The sequence below is a fragment of the Rhipicephalus sanguineus genome, unplaced genomic scaffold (genome assembly GCF_013339695.2).
Source record: "Rhipicephalus sanguineus isolate Rsan-2018 unplaced genomic scaffold, BIME_Rsan_1.4 Seq197, whole genome shotgun sequence".
Classification (NCBI taxonomy): domain Eukaryota; kingdom Metazoa; phylum Arthropoda; class Arachnida; order Ixodida; family Ixodidae; genus Rhipicephalus; species Rhipicephalus sanguineus.
The window spans coordinates 4,141-23,936 of NW_023614741.1; the positions used below are offsets into that span (position 1 = coordinate 4,141).

At 49.5% G+C, this 19,796-nt stretch overlaps 1 protein-coding gene across 1 annotated transcript; it reads right to left on the reverse strand.

The window, feature by feature from the left end:
• Positions 1–5,533: 5,533 nt before the first annotated feature.
• LOC119376696 (heat shock protein beta-1) lies at positions 5,534–18,864 on the reverse strand. The gene is made up of 3 exons (XM_037646448.1): positions 18,681–18,864; positions 7,770–8,101; positions 5,534–7,044 (listed from the first exon to the last, which is right to left on the reverse strand). Exons 2-3 carry the CDS (start codon positions 8,070–8,072, stop codon positions 6,769–6,771), a joined length of 579 nt encoding a protein of 192 aa, XP_037502376.1. The 5' UTR covers positions 8,073–8,101; positions 18,681–18,864; the 3' UTR covers positions 5,534–6,768.
• Positions 18,865–19,796: the final 932 nt, after the last annotated feature.

The following is a 19,796-nucleotide window of genomic DNA, read 5'->3' on the forward strand; positions in this document are numbered from 1 at the left end:
AGGGTAATGTCGAAATATTTTTGCCATCCTACTTCAGGTGCTTTGTAATGGCCATTTCAACTACAAGGTCGCAGCGAAGTTGGTTGTTCATCTTATTGGATTTTGCTCAGACAGCATTCATTGCTTGACTTTTTAATCCAGGTTCTCCTTTAATAGTGCTATACCATTTAGTTATAGTTGATGGATGTGGAAAAGCACATTCAAATGTCTTCTTACATAACTATACACTTTCTTGAGTACTCCTACAACATGAGTGAAAACATACCCAGCGCAGGCAAATATTCATCTTGGCTTAGCTCAGTAGATGACTTGTCACTTTCACTGGCTGTTTGCTTGAGCAAACGTTGCATAACTTCCAAGGGAAACCCCGCGAGGCTCTTTCAAGCATTGCAGAGGCATTTTCTGAAACGTGCTGCTTCTGTTTAAGGTCATTGATTATTTCAATAATTGTGTTGACCTTCCTCCTTAGCAGACGTTCTCGTTCAAGGCTGAGAATTCAGCTTCCTTTTCAGTGTAGCTGCTGTATCTGTGCAAGCATCCAGCTTTCGCTTGAATGTTTTTGGCTTGTAAAGGGCCGCATAGTGGTGCTCAGGAACCTGAACACCAAACATTCCAAGTGAAAGAGCCATAGTTCATGAAAACCGCGACAGATTTCGCGGTTTTCTTACGTGACTGAGAGACAGACGGACAATTTTCTCGTAGAGAAGGCCTACAAATGCGTATGCATTTAAAAGGTGATTTGCATAACTTCAGTTCTTTTGTGTCGTTGTCTATGCATGCTGTCCACTGGGGTAGCATCCAGAGGTGGTGTTTTCTTTTACTGCGTAAGCTGTTGTTAGCTCACGACAACAGCCCATTTTGATGGCGAAGTCGTCCATTGCCACTGCCGGTGTCCGTGTCAGCTATAGCGCACAGTGAGAAAAAAAAAATGAGGGGGGGGGGGGATTAGAGCCAGAATGAAACCCAGGCAATCTGCGTGGCAGTAAGTATTGCCACACTCGCTTCTTTTTCTATGTCTGTGTAACTGGCCCGTTGCATGTCAACCACTGCCTTGCACAGGCTGCGCCGGAATGTCTGGGAATGTTCCCGATTATTTTAGAATCTTCCTATATGATTGTGCGCACAGCGCGAGCAATATAGTTTATTCTGTAACCAACGCGGTCACTGCAGCGATAACGCTGGAATCTTCACTGCCACATGTATAAATGCGGACCCGCCTTACCGCAGATGAGATGACCGACGGCCGACGATTGTGATCGCCACTATCAGTGTACAGCGTATATCGCTTGTAGTTTGTCTTTTGTTTCCTGGGCACAAGTTCGCCCAATAAAAAGTTTTCATCTGTACCAGGAAAGGTTAAGAACTGCATTCTTATAAATCTTTGTCTTCTTCCTTTTTTTCTTTTTTTTTGTACGTCGGCTTCTGCTCTATGTGTTATTTCGGTGGATCCATGTGTGAATGTGCACTACAGTTGTACTTAACTCAACATGGCAACCAAGACTTCGTGCCGTTTTATTCACATTCACAAGTGTCAAGTCCGAACTGTACTTATCATCACCATTATGCTAATGTCGTATAGTTAATATGTGTCAACGCCAATATGTTGATCCAGCAGCTCTTTCAATATTATATTTGTCGGTATACATGTGACATAGGTAGCAGCACCTAGAATTGAAAATGCTATATTGTGCTTGTGACCCATTGCACTTAATGAATGTTTTCGAATTGAGGGTAGCCGAAGTTTCTGCTTTTAATTAGGAACGCTACAAAACACGAATGCATTTGATTATGAAGGCTTGTGCACTTGGTCACAACCAAGGTACAACCCGGATTGTGTTTGTGTATGTATGTGTGTTTGTTTGTTTGTGTCTATTCCACTTTATTCACTTGCACTGCATCGTTTTATTATGAACCCAGGTGTCTTATGTACTACTGTTCAACTAATGCAGAATTTGTGTAAATCTGCATGATTAGGCTTGCTTATTTTCATGGTGTCACAGTGGAGATGATTTGTCTGAACATTTTTTTTTTTGCGTTCCTAAAACAACTGTTTTGCGGGGCGAAGCGTCAGTGGGCAGCTACATTGTGGGCATTGTGATTCATCACCGAACTTTTAGGCTGTCCGAAGACAAGCTCAGAAATGGGGTACAGTACTCGCGAATTGAACTGCGACATTGTTTCTTTTTTTAAAGTATAACAGCTCCTACGAGCAATTTCTCGCGCTAAACCGCGCCATGTCACTGCGAATTGGCCGGTAACAATAGCGTTTGCTGTGATCTAAGTGTATGAGTCAAAATTGCGCTGATATGACACGAACTGTTACGCTCGAAACGAGACTGCGTGCGTTACTTAGCCCTAAAGTTTCGCATTTCAATCCGTGAGTACTGTACAATAATTACTATGCCTTGGTAGCTTATGGCAGTGCCTGCGCAATATGAAACTCATGTGGTCACATAGTCAAACTTTGTTGCGAAACTTACGACTAATAAAAGCATTTATGTCTATTTTGATACGGTGAAACATCGAAGTTTTTGTGGCTCTTTGTCTTATTTCTCTGTTTGAAGGCAGTCTAGCTGTTACAGACACTGTGATGCAGGGGCATAGCCCGAAATTGTTTTGTGTGTGTTTGCAGGTGTGCTTGTGTACCGGGTGTCCCAGCTAACTTGTGCCATATAAGTTGGCGGTGGTTTCTTGGCGCGCGCTCGCTACAACTTGCACCGTCACGCCCGCCAACTCGCTGACGCGGGCCAAGAAACCACCAGCGTTTTGCAGTGAAGTACACCAAGGGAATAGAAAGGGGCCACTCTCTAGGGACGTAGAGTATGTGTTCCCCGATGAGGCGTCATTTACAGTGGATGTGTGTTTGTGGAGGGAGGGTCTTCCTCGAACTTGGGAACTTCGGCCTCCGCGCCCCTCAAGCCGCGTACCTTAGCGTGCTTAATTAGTGACTGCATTCTGTTCAAGGCATCTGTATAATGCTAAGAGCCCTGCGTGAACAAACCTTTAAAGGGGTCCTGAGCCATTTTTCCAAGTAATCATCGAATAACCTCAGTATCGGAATTCACTGCCTCACGAATCGATCACCGCAAAATATTTTTCAAATCCGTCAAGAACGAGCGGAGTTACGGGATCTGTGGCACACTTTAAGCGCTTTTTAGATGCGAAGTATCTTAAAGGACACTAAAGGCAAATAACAATTTATGTCAGAGTGAAAGCCCAATGTATGACAACTTCTAAAACGCAATATTATCAACAGCAGTGCCCTACTTACCGAGAAATTAAGCTAAATGTATCACATGATGAGCGCCACGAGAGGACATTTCGAAGGGATCCCGATGACGTATGGAAGTCGGCCATACAATAAAATCACTAGTAATCAAATTAAGGCAGCAGTAAAAAAAGAACATTCCGAGCATCAAAAGACGTAATAAAATGCTGTTTGTTACGTTCCGGTGATTCATGGAAAAACGAAACCGCCGTGGCGCTGCCATGGGGAAGACGGCGCGCGTGGTTCAAAGGTTCCGGTTTCCGCCGAACTGCGCCTCGCCACGTCTCAGTGGTAGTTTCGGGATCGCGTACTGCCGTTGCGTGTTTTGCGCGCTCGGTGAAAGGCGCTTCTGACAGAAAGTTCGACCAAAATGCCGCAGGCGGGTGAATATTGGCCGGATGCCCGAATGGTTGCACAACGCCAGTGCTGCAGCAAGGAAACCGGTGTGTCTTTTCACTGGGTGTCGCGGAATGACCCTTACGCTCGAAGTGGCATAGTGTCATGCCATTGCGCCAGTGTGCTAAACAGTCAAAAAACCTCTGCGTGTGTGCTCGCTGCACTTTCGTACTGAGGATTACGAGACCAACCGCAACTTGGTGAAGGCTTTGAATGTGCCCATCCGAGCAAGTCTTTGCCGCAGCGCCGTTGTTGCTACTGTGGGTCCCGCTACTTCCGCTCGGCTGCTACTAGTGTCGGCGGCCGCGCAGTAAAAGCGGGCAACGTTGGGCACGGCAGCAGTGACGTATGAAAGTCGTATTTTCAGGCGGGAGATTTGAAGCGCGCTAACGCGATGCGGACCACTAAAAACGTGATTTTATTTCAAAATAAGCACTTCCTTGGCACAAAAGCAGCACTACGAGGTTTCTGGACCGCTATTTCAACAATCAACGTCGACTTAATATTTGCCTTTAGTGTCCCTTTAAGGCGGAGCTCAATCGGGTGGTGGTGGTGGTGGTGGCGTGCGGCGTGACCACCCTTACTGCGCATGCGCATACCCTCTCCACACACCTCCTCTCCGCTCCCCCTATCCACTCCCCTCTCCCCTTCCCCTCTCCATACCCTTTCCCCTCCCCTCTCCCATAGCCCCTCTCCACTTCCCCTCTCCCCTCCCCTTTCTACTCTTCCTCTGAAACGCGGCGAGACATGCCGAATTCTCTCCTGCGCAACGCCGCGATGAGCTCGAGCGCATGCGCGTCCCCTCCCCTTCTCTCTCCTCTTCTACGCTGCCCCCCTCTCGCCCGCCTGTCGACTGCGCTCCCCGCTCGCCCTGTGAGAATTAACGGCCAGGCTAGATGGACGATACGACGCGCGTAGCGTCCCTCTTCGCGTTCCACGACGCGAGGTCGGTAGCATGCCCAATGAACGCCAACGGAACGCGATCGTGCAAGTGCTCCCACTTCGCATCGCCTCATGGTCCCTTTTAGCGGGAGATGGTGTAATTTTTTCTCTCGTCCCGACGAGTGCGCTGGAAGCTATTCTTGGGGGGATGCCACAAGGAAAAGAAGCTACGTCGAGCGCGTCATGAACGCGGGCCGCTCTGTTCATGTGTGATTCCGGTCCGCTCTAGTGTTACTGCTGTGAAATTTAAGCACACTACAGAGCGCAGCGCAATCACGTGAGGGCATCCCGTGGAAAGAAGCGCACTTGATCCGAACGGCGCTCTTGGTTTATGTTAGCTATTGGCCAATAGCAGCATTCTGCTCTGTGACGACATACAGCTGGCGTCCCACATAACTGAAGAGAGAGCGCTTGAGAAAGTGGCAAATTTGCGCTCCGCTTGTGAACCCTCCTTGCCACATACGACTGCAAGATTTGGCTGAGCTCTTCACAGCGGCGTCTTCTTTCCGCTTTATGTGTTTTTTTCAGGACCCCCAAAGTTTTGATCGCAATGATGGCAGGCTGGTTTTGTGTACCTACCCGTCTTTGGACGGACACAAATTAAAGTTGGAAAAGTGCGGTCGTCATTCTCTCCGTAAATATTCTGCCTGTTTTTGTAAAGCACACAGTCAGAAAACAAGCACATTGTAAGGGTATATTGCACAAAGAATTTGCCAATCAAAAATGTATTTAGACGGTCTATAGACTGTGTACACCCATTTTTAGACAACCTATAGACTCTAAATTCATTTTTGTAAGGGTAGTTACTAGTGTCAGTTTATGTAGGCTGCAATACATTTACCTTCCTTAGAGTGGATGTTGGAGGCACCTTGTGTTGTTCTTCACCCTATGTCATGTTGCAAGGATCGAGCACTCAGACAACATGAATAACCAGAATTTGTTTTACTTTAGCCGTCATAAGAACAAAAATAGCGCTTCTGAGACATCACCGAGTTCACGGAACATTCCATAAGGATGCCTTGTGCACATGCTTTAAAATGATTTGCAATCTTCGCTTAACATCTCAGTCATCCATGCTTTCTTTGTGCAGATATAACTGTCCTTTCGCAAAGACAGGCTGAATGTAAAAAAAGAAAGGGCTTTAGCGTGGCTTTTTTATTAATTCGGAAATAGCATTGGCAGCGTCGACTACTTGAGAATAACAATATCGTGATTTGTCAGTAAAATATAAATATCTGTTGCATCTTTACGTATGTTAACAGTACTGATTTCTACCTTTTCAGATAGTTTTGTCAGCCTTTTACTAACTCTGCTTGGGACGTTATCGAATGTATCGATACATAATTTGCACTCGGGCTTCGCCCATATTCCTTCTGTCTTGCCAGTCCCACGCCAGGAAAAATGTTCTGGCATAGTTATGACTGAAGCTATAAGGCTAGACTGTAACGTGATTCCGACAGGGCGTGTAACTGTGGACGCTAGTCATGATCCAAGACCTCGCAAACAATGCCTAGATAGCGTATTTTACGATAGGCCCGTGTTTTACGAGAGGTCCCTGCCAACTGCCCCCTACAGCAGCCAGAATATTAGAGTTTTAGTGATGGGTACCCAAGCGGCTAGCGCACGCAAGATGTTGGGGCAGCCGTACTGTGCATTCGTGAAACCCCAAGCACATGCGTGCGCATGGCAGCCAAAAACGTCGGTTTCCCTAGCAGGTCACGTTACTGATGACGTCAGTCTCGTCACTCCTGCGGCCGCTAGTACTCGTCCGCGCTTATTGCAGGCAAGGACATAACTTTGTGCGTGTTTAGTAAACTTGCAACCTTCAGTGCGAAAACAGCTCGCAGAAAAATAAACGACACAAACAACGAAGATTGTTGCGACCCTCCTCTTTTTTTCATAACTTCTGTTGCTCAAAGTCATCAAGCACAATTACCCATGTAGTATAGGTTTCCTCCTTCGTTTTGGCGGCGGAAGAACAGTCATAGAGGGAAGAGAACAGAGACCTACGTAAAGGTCAATTACAAGCCCCTCTAACATGATTCAGGTTTCTCGTATTTTTCGAAAGCTGACTGACGCTTGCTTATTCTGCATAAGCGAAGTATATAATTTTTAAACTTGAGCAATGCCGGCGCAAGCTCTGTTGTTCTGTGTTCGTCCATTTAGTACAGGCTCATGCGGACGGGCACGTGACGCTCGTAGATGTTCGAGGTGTATCGCGACGACAGGTTTCGCGGAGACCTGATGGTGAGCACACCCGTGGGGCTGAGCAGGGCGCGCACGGTGAGCGGGTCGACGCCGTCGGGCAACGGCACCTTGCGGTCGAACTCGCGGGTGATGTTGCCGTCGGTGCGCTTGGCCGTGATGAAGACCATGCCGGCGCGCGTCTTCACCGACAGGTCGTCCGGCTTGAAGTGCAGGCCGATGTCGAAGGACACCTGCACAGCGATAACCGCGCTCTTGAAATAACGTATTATGCAAAAAGAAAAAAGAGAAAAAAAATCCAAGCATGGTACAGCCCAGGACTAAGGAACCTGGCGATCGGAAAGAGAGGAACGGAACTAAATGTACCACTACTCGTTTTACTGGTGATGTTACATGTGGGGTTGAACTTCTCACAGAAACGTGGGTTGTATACGTGGTTGTCACGAGCCACTCAAGCCTTAAGCATAATTGAACATGAAAGACCTGTATGTAGTTACAACAGATTGTCGGCGGTGATTCTGTGGAACGCTGGCCTGCTTATGAATATGCTACTCAGATTTGAATGTACCTTATTCTGTAGATTCACGGTTTCTATGGTCAGTCGTCAGTGTTTCGAGAATACTGTGTGAGGGGTATTAAATGCGGCAAACAACAGTGACAAGGAGCATTGACTCTGACGCTTCCGTGCACGGTGGATCTATACACATTTTCGTAGAAGGCTCCTTGGGCGCCGCCATGACCCCCCTGGGTTGCGGCAAGTAGGCCTGAACACCAAAAAAACAAACGCATTGTCGACGTAGCAAAGTCAGTCTTTGTACTTCCGTGCCACACTCGGCAAAGGACGCGCGAAAACTTACAAAGCTACATGTGTTATGATGTCTAAGCCATCCGTTAACACTCTGACGCCCTCCTAAAATACTCGAGCTCGACGGCGCTCCCTGGCGCTCATGTCGCGCACCTTGAACTCTTCGAGATCCTTGGTCCGGGAGGGCCTGGAGACGTCGCGCGCGAAGAAGGGGTCGGCATCCATGCCGTCGAGGCTGACGTCGCGGATGATGCGCCTTGGGGTCGTGGTCGTCGTGGTGGTTGTGGTGACGATGCCGCCGCCTGGCGTGACCCTGTGGCGCACCGTGGTGAACTCGGCGCCGCCCGAGCGGGCCTTGGGGAAGTCGAAGAAGTCGCCATCATCGTCGATCACCTGACGGCGCACGGTGGTCACCGTGCGCGTAGGGACGGTGCGCACCCGGTACGAGGACGTCATGTCTCCTGTGGTCGTTGGTTCGGCTTACACTGCGCAGAGGAAAGAGTGCAATGTTTGCCGTTTAATTTCGTACTGGCCACAGCGACGTACTCGCAAAGAACGAACTACATTTAAGGCACACTGAACACAGGACGATCGACGACACTCGGTATAGCATAGGCGTGTGCACGAGGGGAATAAGGGGGGTGGCGAGGGTGGAGCGCCCGCCCCTAATAATCTGAGGGGGGTGGGGGAAAGTCCGCCCCATACCTTTACTCAGTCGTAACTGCCCAGTCATTGCTTGAAGTGCAAGGGCTGTTTACCTCCCATTTTCATCCCTGGAAAGCCGGGGACCAAAGGCAGGCCGTCATACGAAGCGCGTCATCGCTTCATTTTCATCTTTGCATCCACTGCGAAGCCTGCAAGCTCCTTTTCTTTCGAACGCGACGAAAGGGGGGGGGGGAGGAGGCGCTGCGGTAAGACTTCGCCTCCAACACCCCCGCCCCCCCTGACCCCCTAATGGTGAACTCTGCGCACGCCTGGTATAGTTACGTTGGCTTTAGCGGCGCAAGAGCACTTGGCATAGACACACACTGCATTACGATCTGAAGAACAGTGGAAGAGCGCATATCGTAATTGTGTTTTTCAGCCTTTTTGTGGCTTATGTTATTAAGATGCCTTATCAAACGCAAACATTGACCGTCGGGGTCGGCGTGCCACGTCGTCGTCGCAAACACGAGTGGTGCAAAAATCATGATCACGTGATGACGTAACCATATGACGTCAAAGAGCGAATATCTGTACTTTTACAATGACGTCACTATCACGCCACATAGCGTGTCGTCACATGATGACGTCATCATACGACATCGTCGCTTGCTCAGAGGTGGGCTAATCACGGAGGTAGTGAAAAAATTTGGGGAGGCGCGAAGCATGTAGGGAAGGGTGTTTCAGCTCCACTAACGTGAAACCTGTGGAGGGGCGAAGCATGCAGTGTGCGCCGGTGTTTCCTACAGCAAAATCACTGCTAATGGGCAATGAGAGACATGCAGAAGAAAGGTTAGACACAGAGACCCGCACTCCGCTTTTAACGTGCACGCTGCGAATCTTTATTGCTCAACTACGCACAAGTCAAATCTCCCAGCGGCACTACACTGCAGGCAAGCCTAGAGTCGTTATGCTGCCGGCTCAGAACACGTGGTTGCGGGCGGCCGCATTACGACCATGGTGTATTCGGCGAAGCGCACAAAACCTCCACGTATTGAACTTCCCGAAACACTGTTAATGGGAAACTGGCCTGTTACACGCGGTCATTTGGAAATCTCCGCAAGAGTTACTGGAAGATCTAGCTTTAATTTTTTTGATGGTCTCATACTATCGCAAAGACTCGAAGGCGAAAGCATTAGTGGCGGTGCATTGAAGACCGAAACGTCACGTCGGAATCCTGCAAGCCTCATTTCGTGTTTGTCGATCCTCCTATGGCGTGACGCACCTTGAGATCTTCGGCCTACCACGCAGTCCACTGGACCTTATTCCATAGCGCGCCCTTATTACTCCCTAGTCGTTAGTATAGACAACACCTGTTCTAGACTTTTATAGGCCGAGTGGAGCGAACGCCGCGATGACGAAGTGAACGCGCATCTCGAGTGCTTCGAGCGTGCACGCTTGAGAAGTCACGTGATATTTTGTTGTACCCTTTCGCGCTCAGGCAGTGATTTCGTTTAAAATCACCTTCGCATGAGGCATATAAGGCTTTCGCCTTATTGAGGCGAAATCTTTAGGTGTCGCATATGTCAAAATAGCACCGTCACCGAGCTAGAGGCAAACACAACGCGTGCTTCACCCAACGCTTGTCCGCCCGAAAGCAACAGCACGCCGAACGCGGCCGCCCTTGAGCGCGCGTCTCACGTCTTGCTGGATTGGCGAAAGCGTGCACACAAAAGATGTCCGCAAAAGCCGTTCTCGGAAAGCACGTGACGTGTCCAACCTGAACTGACGCCCAGCTGGCGTCGCCGCAGCGTCACTCGGCGCTGGCTCCACTATGCTGCATGCAGCAACGACTTACAGCCGCGACATAGAATAGGGAAATCGCCGCAGCAGGAGGGGGAAGTACCGATTCGACGGTGAGCAGGAAAGCGCATAGGAATAGTCGGTGCACTGCGTAAGCGCGCCGACGCCTGCAGCACGTGGCAACGCCTCCTTAGAGGAGGCGCGGCACGTGGCGACCGACGTAGCATCTACGAAGGGAGCGCGCTTTTGACCGCCGTATCAACTAAATTAGCCTGTGTTGTGTTTATTTGACGGCACTCGGCGACGATGCGCAATGGCGACAGTCAAGGGAAAACGCGGACTCACAGCGCGAGCGGGAAGAGCCAAAGAGGACGACCCACTAGAAGGCGCTAGGGAGCACAACCCATTACTCATCTCCAAGGCTTCGCTACAATTACCCCGGGTACGAAAAGGGAGCCTCCCGGCGACCTAACAACTTGTCACTATGAGCGGGTCATAGTACGCCTTGAGGCGCTCCACGTGGACAATGTCGCGCCCTCGACGGCGCATGTCCGAGGATGGTTCGATGGGTTCGATCACATAGTTGACCGGGGATGTGCGTTCAACGACACGGTAGGGGCCTTCGTATTTCGGCAGTAGTTTTGAAGAGAGGCCAGTTGCAGTGATAGGGACGGAGAGACATACGAGAGCTCCAGGGAGGACCGTGGGCTCAGAAGTGGTGGTGCCATCACGAATGCTCTTCTGCCGCTCTTGTTCATGCGTCGTAAAGGTCTTGGCAAGCTCGCGACACTCTTCCGCAAACCTGGCTGTGTCAGAAATAGGCGCACACTCAGATGGATCCGGCTTGTACGGAAGTATCGTGTCGGTGGTGTGCGACGGGTGCCTACCGTACAGTAAGAGGAAGGGCGAAAAACCAGTAGTGCTCTGAGGGGCGGTGTTATAGGCGTAGGTGACGAAGGGCAGAATGGCATCCCAATTTGTGTGATCGGCGGCGACGTACATTGAGAGCATGTCGCCGAGCGTGCGGTTAAAGCGTTCGGTGAGGCTATTAGTATGCGGGGGGTAAGCAGTAGTTTTGCGGTGAACAGCATGACACTCTTTCAGAATGGCTTCGACGGCTTCCGACAAGAATACACGGCCTCGATCGCTGAAAAGCTCCTGCGGTAGACCGTGACGCAGTATGTATCGGTGTAGCAGGAAGGAGGCAACATCGCGCGCTGTAACCGCTGGGAGGGCGGCGGTTTCGGCGTATCGCGTTAGATGGTCAAAAGCGACGATGGCCCTGCGGTTACCAGCCGACTTCAGACGAAATGGTCCATACAAATCGATGCCCACGCGCCCAAACGGACGGTTACGACAAGGTAATGGTTGTAGAACGGCTGGCGACACGTGCGTTGAAGGTTTTCGGCGTTGGCAATCGAGGCAGGAGCGAACGAACTTCTGCACGTAGCGGTACATCCCTCGCCAGAAGTATCGTTGTCGAATGTGGTGGTAAGTTTTGGCTACCCCAGAGTGCGCGCATTGCGGATCATAGTGGAAGCACTCGCATATTTCAGAACGCAGACTGCGGGGTATCACTAGTGACCACTGGCGGCCGTCGGCGTTGTAATTGCGTCGGTGCAGTAGGTCGTCGCGAATGGCGAAATTGGGCTTGACGACGCAACGTGCGAGTGGGTGGCGTTGCGGACGGATCAGTGAGCAAGTCGATCAGCGAGGCGATCCATATATATCCTTGCGCTGTTCGGTAGCGATGGTGTGAACGTCGATGGAACAAACAGCAATGTGAGATACTGAGCAGGGGACGTTGTCGCCAGGCAAGGGGGAGCGCGAGAGGGCATCGGCGTCAGCATGCTGGCGTCCGTTGCGGTACAGCACGCAGATGTCGTAGTCTTGGAGGCGAAGTGCCTAGCGGGCGAGACGGCCTGAGGGGTCCTTCAATGACGACAGCCAGCATAGTGCATGATGGTCGGTGACGACATCAAATGGGCGACCATACAGATAAGTTTGGAACTTTGTAAGGGCCCAGATGATCGCCAGGCACTCTTTTTCCGTGACGGTGTAATTCGTCTCGGCTCTAGTAAGCGTACGGCTTGCGTATCCCACGAAGTATTCGGGGAAGCCTGGTTTACGCTGCGCAAGGACAGCACCGAGGCCTACACCGCTGGCGTCCGTGTGTACCTCCGTTGGGGCCCTAGGGTCGTAGTGGCGTAGCATGGGAGGAGACGTCAGCAAACGACGGAGCTTTGCGAACGCGTCGTCGCACTCGGACGACCACGAATTTAGGGGCCCGTTACTTCCAAGCCCGTTACTCCGCACCTCCACGAATTTGTTGAGGTGTTTATTTGATGGCACTCGGCGACGATGCGCAATGGCGACAGTCAAGGCAAAACACGGACTCGCAGCGCGAGTGGGAAGAGCCAAAGAGGACGACCCACTAGAGGGCACTACAGAGCACAACCCATTACTCATCTCCAAGGCTTCGCTACACCTGCAACACAACTCAAGAACACCTTAATAGAACTTTTTGTTGGGCTAGTTGGTACATGCTTACTGAAAAACCAAAAAGACGCGTACCATCAAGGAAAAAAAGTAAGACAGGACAGAAAGGGCGTCACTCGCAACTAACTTTATTCCCAGAACATCAGCATCATATATAACCACAGCGACCCTGCGCGCGCACATCGCCTCACAAGCTCGTCAAAAACCCGCGATAACAAGATTAACTAATCGAAAAATGAATCGATGACACTAAATTCACCCACACGCAGAGCAACAGATGTGCCACTAACACAGCGGGTTTTTGACGAGCTTGTGAGGCGATGTGCGCGCGCAGGGTCGCTGTGGTTATATATGATGCTGATGTTCTGGGAATAAAGTTAGTTGCGAGTGACGCCCTTTCTGTCCTGTCTTACTTTTTTTCCTTGATGGTACGCGTCTTTTTGGTTTTTCAGCAAGAACACCAGTTTGCAGCACCTCTCTGTAACGGCAACATTTAGCCAAAACAAACGCTTTCGTGTTCTCCTCTCATAAGCATACATGCGTAGGGATCCTCTGCGACTTCATCTTCAGCTAGACGCGCGCTCCACACTGGCTGTGGGCTGGACTAGAGGCGGGGGACGCGCCCGCGCGTGTCATTTTCACCGTACCGCTAGCGGGCGATATCGCCGACACTGGGCCTTTATACAAAAGCTGTATACGCAGCGCCATATGGTCAATGAATGGTGCCTGGTTATGGCTACGAAACGGTCGACTGGGAAGGGGCAGGAATTGCAGCGCTTGGGCTTAATAGAAACGTTGAGCAAAAACTCTCTAAAGCGTTCCGTGGCGAAACATTCGACGGGGTGACAAGAATTCGGCACCTTTCCAAGTTATATAACGCCGTGGTATATAGACGTGACTGAGGCGTGCCCACTACAAAATTCTGGCATGTCTGCTCCCCGGAATGATTTCCTCCGCGTCAACAGTATAAATAAATCAGGACGCTACCTTAAGCTCCGAGAGTGGTATGGACGCTTGCGCTGTGTTTAGTAACAAACACTTTTAAATAGATTCAGGCGCTATAAGAGGTGTGCAGGCGAGCCCTGGCAAACCGCCTCCAGTGCAAGCACGCGAAGCGCTTTGCCAAACAGACGCGCTTGTAGGGAAACAAAAGGAGTCGTTGGGAAACGAGACCTGACAGCGTTTTCACTTAAGCGCGTGTGATAAGACAAAAGCAATTAGGACGCTTCACCGCAGCTGGCGTAATTAGACTCTCCCGCTTGGCTAACAGTGCCAAAGCTTCAACCAGACGCCAAGGGGCTAAATTTGTGGCGTAATAATAGCGGTACCCTGGCAGCGTTACTTTGGACCGACAGACGGGGCCTTCTACATCGAAGCCGTCTAAGGTTATAGCCTGTGCCGTAGTATAGTAGTGGCAGTCGGCGTCCGCACAAAAACCCACATTGGCTGAGACGGGAGGTCACGTGATCTCGCATTGACCAGTCAGGTGTAAGCGCGCGCATTTCAAATCTATAGCGGCTTATTCACCACATCACGTGACCTTGCCAGCCGATCGTTCACGCCGCCGTGCCGAAGACGCAGCGCTGAGAGCTGGCGAAGCCGATGCGACGTGCCAGCGGAGTGCCGAAGACTCCGAAATGCAAAGTCGCGAACCCGAGGCCACACGGCAACGAAGGGTTGCCGCCATTACTGAGGCCTGCAAGGACCACTGAAAGGAATGTCGCAAGAAGGATCATCGCGCATAGATTGCATCGCTGTACGACCATCCTCACGGAGTGGATGGGCCGTATATATATATATATATATATATCTTGCAACGTGGGAACTGCCTGCAGCACAGCCTTCGCAGCCGCCCTTTTCCTGACTCGTCAGCAACGTTGTCGTATGCGAAATGACATTATAATTGTGCACATTATAATTAAGAGGACCATGTACTTTTGTGTTCAAGTGGTTCGGGCTCCTTGCTTTCGTCGGACTTATTGTACAGTTCTACCGTGGGTCTTCGCGAGTGTTTCGGAGCTTTTCGGCGTTACAATTCATATCAGAGAATTTTAGCATCCCGATACTGTCATTACCGTTCCTGCGTATGTTACCTGCCAACAGCCTCAGCGAAGCTGGCAGGTGACAGAGATGTTAGTGTTAATGGTGAAGCAATAGCGGTAGGCTAATACTTTATATTAAAAAACTATAATGGACCATTTGATGTGTTTTGGGCCAGCGCTCACTTGAATCGACTGCGATGTCTCAACAAGGGGTTGTTTAAATAGGCGAAAGTGCGCATTTCTTAAGCAAACTTCGAAAAAATAATTAATACATGCCGCCGATAAAGCAATAATTTTTACGCAATTGAAATTGTCGAAAGGCTACTCGGAATGTGTATGTATTACAAAAAGACAATTACTTTTTCGAAATGTGTAGTAAGGCTGTAAAGATTTTCGTGAAGTTCCGACTGATTCATTTATGGGCTTTACTGGTGCAAGGGTTATTCTTTCGAAGCTTTCAGGCTACATCTGCGCTGCCCGTGAAATGGCTACATTGCGTTTTTCGTCGGTTAACTTTGTGCACAGGCTGCAAACAGCCTACATGGATAATGGGTGTACAGAAGTAAACTGCGTACTAAATAGCAATCTAAACAGTAATAGTAAACAAAATAGATATTATTGATCACATTTGTCTTTGTGACGAAGGTGAATACCCCCCCCCCCCCCCCCGCCTCCGCCGGACCGTTTCCAAAACGTCGACAAAAAAAAATATAGTAATGCCGTCAAACGCAATTAGATCGAACTCGGATAAATATAATTATCCGTTATATAGAAATATTTTCGAACACGGTAATGCTTTCACATCAATTCATAGCAAAATCGACGGCTACATCGAACATAAATGGCCGGAACACTTCACACATCGAACATCGAGCAGCGTGAAACGCCCCAAGAAGTTGACTTTGCCTCACAACACGTTGGCCTTTCCTCACGGAAGGGGACGTTACCGCGGGCATTTGGGGCAGCGAGTGGAATCGGAGCGAGTAGAAGTTACAGCTTGCCATCACGTGCTTTCTCCCGTGATTCCCCGTCATCGCGCCAGTAGGCCCGTCGTGCGCGGTCACTGTTCGATTTGCAAAAAAAAAAAAAAGAAAGAAAGAAAGAAGAAACGGACGATCGGACACACTTTTCCGCTGTTCGCAGTGCATGTGTTTAGAAAAAAAAAAGGCGCCAGATAAGGCGCCAGATCCCACGCATTGCGGGAATCGATGTAATGCGAAGCAGCCAGCAAAGAGCTGCATACATCGTCTTGTCTGTCATTGAGGAAAATGCGTGCCACTCATGTTTTATGTTCGTTACACAGTAACGTCGCGCAATGCCAATTTCGGGGCAGATCAAGCTAGCGAAACGGCCGCCAGCGCACCATGAGCGTGGCACGTTAGTTATGCTGTACATGACATGCGTGTCATGATTTTCACGTTAACTCGTGTTATTTATGTTCGTTACACAGCAACGTCGCGCAATACCAATTTTGGTGTATATCAAGCTAGCGAAACGGCCGCAAGCGCACCATGAGCGTGACATGTAAATCATGCTGTACATGACATGCGTGTCATGATTTGCACGTTAGGACCTGCCAATTATTATCGTCATACATTCTTGTCACGCTGTACCAATTTTGGTATATATCAAGTTAACGAAACGGCCGTAAGAGCACCAAGACTGTGGCATGTATATCATGTCGTTCATGACATGCATGTCATGATTTTCATGTTATGACTTGTCATTTATGTTCGTCATACAGTCATGTTACGCTATACCGATTTGGGTGTACATTCGATTAACAAAACGAGCACGAGAGCACAAAGTAGTAGGCGGCTAGATAGATAGAAAGATACGCTCAAAGTCGCAGAAGTTCGCTAAGAAATGCTTCGCATTTAAAACAGTTTTTTTTTTTTTTGCGACGAACGCTGTTTAGATCACTACTGTGTTTTCTCGTGTATAACCCGCCCCTGCATGTAACACGCACCTCCAACTACAATCGTCGGAAAAATAAACAAAATACAATAAAATCCCTTGTATTGCTGTGAATCTGCTTTCCTTGCATTATCGTAAAGATGTTCCATGAAGCCAACTTGCGCACTGAAAATACGGTACGTTTTTTTTTTTATTTATATGAAAATATACGATATATCCAACTAATTCCCGTTTCTTTTTTTTTTACGAGTTGGGTTTGTATGGCTTTGACTTTACTAGTACAAAAAAAAAGAGACTAGGAGGTGTCCTTCAAATTTTCTCCGTGAGGGTCCGTATTCACAAAAACGTCTCACGCAAAAAATTTTCGTGTGAGAATATTTCAGTCAATCACGATGTGGGACACAGCATAAGTGAAGCAGGCTGACCAATGGGCAAACTCACTTACAAAAGAGAAGCCTAGTGAATTCGGTTCCAGTTGTTTAGCCTTCTTTCCCATTGTCTGGACCAAAACTAGATCTCAAGAGCGGCCTCTGCAATGTCGCCTTCATTTCGTTCACTGCGGTAAATATCCGTTATTCGTAGGCGTTTAGTAAGAGAAATCTTGAAACTGAAGTATCGAAGGGCTCGTTCTGATGTTCGTGGTGATAAGCGTTCATGATGAAGTTAAATCTGTGTGAACTTGATGTCTGTACAATAGCGTTGGATAAAAGTGCGATAGCTGAGGTTCGTGTACCGTCGAATGATGTTGCTCCTCATAACGTGTTATGCTAAGCAGTATCACTCGACGCTACACAAACCTTTGCTATTCATTCCCGGCCGCAGGGGCCGCGCTTAAATGGAGGCCAAGTGCTAGAGGCCCGTGTGCTTAGGTTTAAGTGCATGTTAAAGAACTCAGGTTGTCTAAATTACCGGATCCCTCCACTACGGCGTCTCTCATAATCATATCGCCGTTTCGGTACGTAAAACCCCAACAATTATTATTATAATTATAAACCTTTGCTACTGAGTTGGTCACCGAGCACGCTTATTTCAGATCTTTTTGGAGCTTGCTTCCCGTGATATGATTTTCGGATGATGCGTTTTGTTTGACTGCTTCCGCGAATATCGTGTCGACTAGATTTCACCGTACTAGGTGTCGCATAGCTTCGGCTGGACGCGTCGGATGCGCGCTTGGTGTCCTTGTCACGGAGAGATAAATGAATTGTCAAGGTGTGGTGTTGCATCAGCGTTGTAATGTAGGCCACGAAAAATTGTCGTCCAACCGTTGTCAGCAGGAAGGTACGCGGACAATTCTCGTACTGCTGTCTCAGAAAGAAAGTTGACAAATTGACGAGAAATCCGCCTTGGTCATGGTACGAACCCGGGACCAATGCTCTTCCGTGCGGTCGCTGTACCATGTGAGCTGGCCAGGAGGCTAACACACCACAGAGCGATTGCAAATTATTCGAAAATTCCAAAATACAGAGACACTAAATATGGAAAATCAATTTTTCGCAAGCTCGCAAGTAGAAGAGGTCCAGGAAAGGAATAAAAAGATTGTCCACCTGTTTGGAGCACTAAGGTGTGAATGAAATTCGTACTACATTTTTTAGCTTATAATGTTGCAAATTTGCAAAAATCTTCTAACATTTGTAATTAAATTTAAATGAAATGCTTTGTTGCCCTTGCGTAACTCAAGAACTGTGAGAGATGTACCCGTTTTACTAGAAGAAAGGGGAAGGTGGCGGGGGTTCGATTCATATTAATGCCGAATTCCCGGGACTCTTTTAACGTGCACCTATAATTGTACGAGTTTTATCGCGTTTTGTCCCAAAATCGGAATATAACTGCAGGGAATCAAACCCGCGACCTTTCGAGGTGTCATGTCCACCGATCAACCGTGTATCTCGCATCCGCGGCCCTCTCCGAAGCGCGGCTCCAGCATCCGGGAGTCGAACCCGCGACATTGTGCTCGGCGGTGAAACGCGATGTATCCGCCACGGGGCTACGGCGTCGGATCCGCCGTTATGGTATGACGTTGCCTGTAGCGTGGATTCGAAGCGACCCCGTAGAATGTCTTGCTGTATAACTATAACCTGCACTGTCTGCACGTGTGACAGCACTCACAGGTGTGCTAACCTGCTAGCGAGTGCGCGTCCATCATGGTATGGGATGTACTCACAGGTTCTTGCGAAGCGGTATCTCCTCCTGTCAGTCGCGTGCCGAGTCGTTACGCGCACTGCCTACCAACGCGTCGCGACTGCTGGCGGCTTAGGAAAAAGAAGTCCGGGATGACGCGCTGGTGGTGCGGGTTGGGCCGGGGGCGAGAGGGGGGTGCGGTTGCTGTTTGGCAGTGGCGGACGCCGCTTGGCGCTGGCGGCGTAAATATTCTTGACCCCTCGCCCAAGACGCGGGCTCCAAATTTGGCCTCGCCCGCAGCCCTTTTCGCGCGCCCCCGCTGGAGACGCGTCATACGTATCCTCTGCTTTCCAACGTGGTCCCCAACGTTTTCCGTTCCTTATATTTTTTCTTGTCTATTTGGTTTAGCTGTCGCTTGCGCTCCCCCTCCCTCCTCCCCCCACCCCCCTTCCACCCGTCTTCTTGCTCATCGCGAGGCCTCGTCTACAGACCGCAGGGGCTTCGCCAAGAATTCGGAACCCCCGCACCAGCCGCCTCGTTGAGCACACGAGACCACCTGAGTCCGAACGATGGGACGGAAAGCACCGTCTCGATGACTGTGCACGTGGAAGCTTGCGTGTACCTGAGGTGACGTCGCATTATTGAGGTCGTGGGCTTTCAGCGACACACCCGTGGGAGTGTGACGTCACACGCAGAGAGAGAGAAAGAGAGGTAGAGATGAAAAAGGAGGCTGAGGTTGCTGGTATAGTTGGTTGGATATGTCTACACTTGTCAGAACGTGTTTTCGAGTTAGTCGGTTTTGTGCATGAGTTACCAGCCACGGTGGACTAGTGGTTATGGTGCTCGATCGCTGACTCGAAGGTTGCGGGATCGAATGCCTGCTACGGCGGCCACATTTTCGATGGAGACGAAAATGCTTGAGGCCCGTGTGCTTAGATTTAGGTGCACGTTAAAGAACCCCAGGTGGCCCAAATTTCCGGAACGCTCCACTGCGGCGTACCTCGTAATCATATCATGGTGTTGGGACGTTAAACTCCAAGAAATATTATTTCGTACGTGAAACGATACTACGTACATTAAGTCGTAACGCGACGGTCACAAGCGTTTGTCCTGGATGGGTTGCAATTATTGGGAGAGGCCATTGTGCTGCAGTGGGCGT

Excerpts from the sequence above, each read along its gene's own strand:
- LOC119376696 (XM_037646448.1), bottom strand. The coding sequence starts at position 8,072 with ATGACGTCCTCGTACCGGGTGCGCACCGTCCCTACGCGCACGGTGACC. Across the intron at positions 7,045-7,769 it reads AGGATCTCGAAGAGTTCAAG|GTGTCCTTCGACATCGGCCT; the intron begins GTGCGCGACATG and ends ATCGCTGTGCAG.